Source organism: Thunnus maccoyii, chromosome 15, assembly GCF_910596095.1.
Source record: "Thunnus maccoyii chromosome 15, fThuMac1.1, whole genome shotgun sequence".
Taxonomy (NCBI): Eukaryota; Metazoa; Chordata; class Actinopteri; order Scombriformes; family Scombridae; genus Thunnus; species Thunnus maccoyii.
Window position 1 is genome coordinate 23,478,355 of NC_056547.1, and position 6,531 is coordinate 23,484,885.

Below are 6,531 nucleotides of genomic sequence, written 5' to 3' on the forward strand. Positions count from 1 at the left end.
GATTATTATTGAATATTTGCATTAATGTGATGAAGTTTTAAAAGGAGAGATTTGAATTTCTTCTGTCTGTCTGTCTCAAAACAATACTCACATGACCACATTGTGGGTCACATGGACAATACAAGTGTTATTGGTCACTGTAATTGTTCCTCCTGTCCATACTTTGCTGTGAAGAGACCTCTTCCTAAAGTGATTTCACAAGTCTCTTTAGTACAAAGTCCCTCTTCCCTCAGAGGCTTGATTTGTTGCACAGAACGAGGTTTGTGGATTTTGTTCCCCGTCACATATACTGCTATTGCTTTAGGAGCAGATCTCTTACAGCCAGCATAGAGAGGAGGAACAACAACAGCGACCGATAACACTGTCGATGTAGATATGGGCATGTCAGTAGTGTTTTTAACACAGACTTAAAACAAATGTGAACCTTTTCTTCAAAGGGTTTTAATTTACTTGATTAGCCAAAGTAAATATTTCTCTCCGGTTTTTTTTTATCCATTTCAACTGATTTTCCATAAAATCTTCCAAATATTAACAGTGCAGGGCATACAAATCATCTGAAGTCACAGAGAAGTTATTTGGCTGGCTGTATCTCTATGATTACAGATTTATTTTTTTTTTTAAATCTATTGTCAACAATGTAGAGAGAGGACGTGACAAAAACCAAAAGGCTTTGTATTGATCTGGGATGTACCGATCATCTGTTTACCTCCATCCAACGAACATGGATGATAAAGGAAATCTGTTTTGTACGACATTAGGCTTGAGTCTCTGCTCTGCGTCTGACATGGCAGCTTTAAGCCTGGAGGAAACCTTTACTGAGGGACCTCAATCAGTCTCCATCTCCTGGATCAATATCCATTAGTCTCAAAGTGTGTGTGCATGCATGTGTGTGTGTGTGTGTGTGGTTCTGTGCAGACCTCATCCTGGGTGAATGGGCCTGAGTCATAAATGCAAGCTCTGTCTGGATCAGATTTCTCTCTCTCTCTCTCTCTCTCTCTCTCTCTCCTGGTTGCCTTCTCGCACAAACACACGTACACACCGATGCTCATTCAAACATACAGACCAACCTTGTGAACGGCGTGTTGCAGCCTCTGAACATTCATTCATGAAGTCCTGGCAGTGCCGACTGCAGCCTTTTTTTTTTTGCCCCCACGGTGTATAATACCCTACACTAATAACTGTATGAAATCAACACCAAATCAGCCTGTTAGTCATCAGCGTAGCCAAAGACGTGTTTGGAGTAGAAGAACTTGATGATTGACAACATGCCACAACAAAACTCCCCGTTTCAGAGCTGTGAGGCCTAGGTATTAATTCCAGTCTGGGAGACAGGGGAGAGAGACGGGGGTAAGTTCTTTTTTTTTTTTTTTTTTTTTTTTAAAACGTTGTCATTTTGCATCAGGACGGAGAAGCCCGACACGACGCTGCAAGAATGACAGAGGGAGGAAAACATGGAAACAGACATTGGCGAATGAAAGCTCAGACAGCAGGCAGGCAGGCAGACAGTAGGGAAGAAAGCGAAGAGGGAGGACATGGGAAAAAAGACAAAGAGACCAACGCCGAAGGATGGAAAAAGAGATGAGGATGGAGCTGGGGATGGAGGGAGGGGGGAGAAAGAGAAAAAAAAAAAAAAAAAAAAAAAAAAAGCATAGCCTGTGGCGAGACACTCAAACCTGTGCATGTCAGAACAAGATTCCCAGATCTATGAGGAGGAAGTTCGAGTGCAAAACAAAGAGGAGGGGAGCCTGAACGTGACACTCAAGCCTTCCAACCAGCTTATTATACAAAACCAGCGGTAGGCTATCTATACTCTGGCCTATAATGGTTTCACTACTGAGCCCTTCAACAGAGATGCTGTTTTTGAGCCAACACCCATATAAATTCAATCAGCGCCCACCCGGCTCTCTCCTATCTCATGTTTACAGTAAATACTTATACATGGTTATCATTATCTCATAAAGTAGGTGGCCTTGTCAATCATTGTCCTGTTGTGTTCAATGACATCAGGGCATCACAGATGGTACCAAGTACTCTCAGTGGGGTAAAGTAAGTACAGTTCAACAGCACCGCCTGAGAAAATTTGGTTCATATTTAACCCAAAGATGGGCTGCTTGTGACTGGTTTGTGGCACAACTGGTAACACATAAGTCATAATCAGCAAGTGTTGTCAAGAAAATAAAGCCATATATGCTCCTGAAAGGGGTTTTAATTAGAGTAAGAAAGCAGCTTATTTAACGTTAAGGTAGTTTGGTACCTTGTTAAGTTTGTTTACCAGCAAACGAGAAAGCGGGGTTGAAGAATATGATTAAAAATGGTTGTGGGTGTGTGAGACAGGTAAGATACAGTGAGTTCAGGTAATCGTTGAGTTTAGATTACGATTGTGGTGAACGTTAGAGATGGTAGAGCTTTGGTAATGTTAATGTATGAATGACAATGCCTCAAGTACAGATTGGTCTGATATTTAAATTGTACATATTTGACAATCAGTGTTAAAATATTCTTGTGATCTTCACAGCACCAGCTGCAGATAGTGGCGTAAAATGTGTATTTTTGTCATTCATAAAAACAGGATTTGCTTTTTTTAATTTTTATTTACTGTCTCTCTTTTATTAATTCAGCAGTGGCTAGAAAACTGTAAGTGCAACAAAAACTAATGATCTGTGTTATTGCTTCTCTCAAACAAACAAATAAAGTTCATTTACTGTTTAAGCACTCTTTTGGTAAATAAAGAGATATTTTTGAAGCTGCGAGCTTAAATTGTAGCAGATGGGTTTCTGGTAATCAGAAAAAGGAGCCATAATCTAAAAAAATTTAATTATACAACAGACAAGCAACAGATTTGATTAACAATGAAGCAGAATGGCTGCAGCTGTGCAGCATCAACACAACATACAAACTGTGGTTGCAAGTGAGTTGCAGGATGCCTCTCGCCTTTCTTCGTAAGAGGAGGCCGTCAGATCAGCTCAATACGGATACTGAACTTCCCTCTGTGGCTTATTATCTCGCTAGACACTAAACCACAGGAGCCAGAGGCTGGATGTCAATACTCTGCATTCTCGTTCTTGTTTACACCCCTCGAACTGTACTTCAAAAACTCAGTTCTACCACAATAGTCCCACACATGACAGCGCACTTGAACAGCCAAGGGACTTGGCTTATGAAAAGTACACACAGTCCATTCTCACACTCTTCTGTGCTCGCTCACACAGTTGAATATCTGAATATCACAAGCATACATATCATCATGAAAGCACTTACTGGCAACACCTACTGTATGTGCATGTTTCTGCCTTTCTGTCGGGATAGTAGAACTTTACATTAGCAATGAGAAAATGGCACTGAGGAAATCTGGCAAGGGAGATGTGTAAGCTCAAACACATCAGCAGGCACATGGAGCTATTGGTTCATAGAGAAATTTGTTTTAAACGCATTTAAGCAGTCTCTCTAATGAAGACACCAAAGCGAGCGGAGTTAGATGATGACACTGGCAGACATGACATCAGGCACTGGATCTTATTCACACTCCCTGCAGTCTGTGAGTGAACAGAGCTAGAGGGTTATCTGGCATAAGCAAGTGCAGCCCACAGGCTCACCAGCTTTTTCATGTCAAAGACCCACAAATAGACAGGCATTCACCATTTCATTCAACTGTATCCCAGAGCAACTCAAATGAATTATTTACTGCTAAGAATTGCACCAACTGCATAAATGTTTATACTATGCATAAGGTGGGGGCGTGAAAATTAATATCAACTAAGCCAACCTTACACGTTTCTATCACTTTGCAAAATCTGCTGGATAAAATTTAAAAAAATCATATATTTCTCTGAACCCTTAAAATGCCTGCAAGGACCCCAGAAATTCTCATTTTATGAGCCATTGTTGCAGCCTATGAAATCACTGTAGGCCCGTGTGAGTGTTACTAACTACTTAGCTAATGTTAGCAGCCTCTAACCATGTCTAAATGCAGCAAACAGTTTAGTAGTGTATGAATAAATCAGTGTCACTGGCATTCTGTGCTTTTTTTAACCACAGCCAGTAGACCGTGGTATTGATAAAAGGGCAGCCTTTTGGCCTTGATAGCCATGTCACACAGCTAGCTCATCCTGCACAGTGCACACCCAGGCTATATGTGCCACGCCATGTATTGTTTACATAGCTCGCCCAGTTGTGCTATTTTTTTGACAGCACAGAAAACAACAAACAATGACTTAACGGCGTGCTGGTTTCAAAATACGCACACATTATTTATGTTTGTACTTCCTTCATCAATAAGCTGCTTTAGATACACGCCAGCTTTGTCAACTCATTGGCAAGCTAGCAATGCTAAACTAGCTAGCATTTGTTAGCTTAGCAGACAGGATTCACCAAATCTGAATCATTGGAAGCTAATGTTGAAACTAGTTACTCAACAAACGAGTCCATTATCGGACAGACCTAACCTGCTTTTTTTCCTCGTTTCAGTTGCGTCTACAATCACTCCACATGGTTTAAGCAGGAATGTATCTATCACATGCCATTTTAACAGTGTAATAAGCATAATAATAAACTGTCGCTTTGATCCGATAGCTGGGTCGGGACGAACATACATTTTGCGGTTGCTGTTTTCCTTTCTCTCAACGCTTACTGGGTCAAACCTACATTACACATCCTCATTTTGACAGCAGACAGTGGTGTAAAGTGTGGTTACATAGTGACTGGGAATCAGCAAAACATACAATAATGCATTTGAAAGAAAAGTACACGGAAAGGCTTGCAAAAGCGCTGCCAAATCTAGGATCGATGTCCGAAGATGGAACCTGGGACATTAGCGCTCTAGCTAACGTTGCCTGGCAGCACAGTCTGGATAAAAATACATTCAATAAACCCTTTTTCAGTTGCTTAAACAACTGTGTTAGTCATTGCTATATGTTGTTCACCCCGTTTATAACAACGGTTATGAATTTCATCGGTTAAACTCTACCCTATCCTTCACTGTCTGAGCCCCCAAAACAGACAACACGGACGGGAACAATGTCCCTCATGTAGCTGGACCAAAGGGAGCAGCTCTTGGTGGAGCTCAGTCCGACCTCTCCCACTCAATTTCAGGCTCACCGGTCTTGATGAACGCCGCTATGTCGCTGGCGTCCTTCGTCGTCTCCTCCGCTCCTTCCCCGGAGCTCATGGCTGCCACAACCCGAACCTGGAGCTCAGTATCTCCCAAGTAGATCCCCCCCAAAAAACGACAAAAAGGTGGCACAAAATTACTTCTGTCCCGACAAAAGCGTCATTAAAGACACACGGACGGTTACGGTGACTCGTGAACGCTAGCAGTGCCATCTGCAGACCTCCATCTTGGGGTAACGTAATTGGAAACGATCAGCCGGGGGCACCGGGTTCCTCCTCGGAGTGGAGCCGAGGGGAGAGTCGCTGTGGCGCGGAGGAGGAGGGGGAGGAGGAGGGGCGGGAGGGGCCGGGTCGCTGATCGGTGAATCTCCGTGTGCTTTCGGAAATGAGCAGACGGCGGTCACTGTATGTGCGTGTGTGCGTGTGTGTGTGTGTGTGTGTGTGTGTGTATGTAAGGGGACATTTAAAATCAATGAGTCAGGTAGCTTAGAAAACTACAAATGGACCACACATATGATGGCTGCCAGCTGTGATATTGATGTTAATGACAGCTTTATTGGCTACGTGTAATTTGAGCTGTCTAATCTGTCCAGTGACTCATAACTGTTTAAGAATTGCACTATATAATTATTATCGTTCTGCACAATGTATAATAATAACAATGTCTCTATTGCACATCGTATAATAATAATCATAACAATAGTAATTCTACTCTTTTTATCGTATTTCATTATATACTATGTATATGAACATTGCACAACGGATAACTATTTTTTTAATCTATCTCACTACTCTCATTTTATTATATACTACTATATAATTACTGCACAATGTATAATGACAACCTTTTCTATTTTACTATGTAACTATTTTGTTTTATCCTATTGTTGTGTGTGATGTGTGCTGAAGTATTTCTTATTCTAATTCAGCCCAATTATGCGACACTGTTGGGAAAAGACCAAGTTTTGGTAAATTCATCAGAGACTGAATTCTCTGATTGTTTCTCTGTTGTGTCCTTTAAAATGGGTGAATGTTTGGTTATTTAAGGGGAGGAGCAGAGTGATTGGTAAACTCTCCCGGATACGATCCAAACAGAAAAAGGTCAGCTGTTTTGATTGAGGTGCTGTCACGGCGTTCTAGTCTCCATCCTCTGTGATCTGAGCTGTATTACTGACGCCATCTGCTGGTGCAGGCGGGAACTGATACTCACATTTCATAGTCTCTCAATGATATGAAAATAAATGATTTGGATTAGAGGTAAAATTGGTTGATTAACTGATTCGTTGATTGACATAAAGATAATCAGCAACTGTGTCTTATGGGATAGTAAACTGATAATCTTTAGGTTTTGAGTTAACAAAACAAGCAAGATGAAGACATGAGCCTGAATGTACGGAGAGTTTAACTTTAATTTTCTGGCATTTT

At 41.4% G+C, this 6,531-nt stretch overlaps 1 protein-coding gene across 4 annotated transcripts in view; it reads right to left on the reverse strand.

The window, feature by feature from the left end:
- The window catches only part of LOC121913694 (triple functional domain protein), a 72,121-nt gene extending 66,693 nt beyond the window's left edge, over window positions 1–5,428 (reverse strand). For all 4 annotated transcript variants that reach the window (XM_042436451.1, XM_042436450.1, XM_042436449.1 and 1 more), the window contains exon 1: window positions 5,095–5,428. In XM_042436451.1, coding sequence (XP_042292385.1) covers window positions 5,095–5,164 — 70 coding nt within the window. In that variant the 5' untranslated portion in view covers window positions 5,165–5,428. The remainder of the gene's footprint in view (window positions 1–5,094) is intronic.
- Between the last annotated feature and the right edge of the window lie 1,103 nt (window positions 5,429–6,531).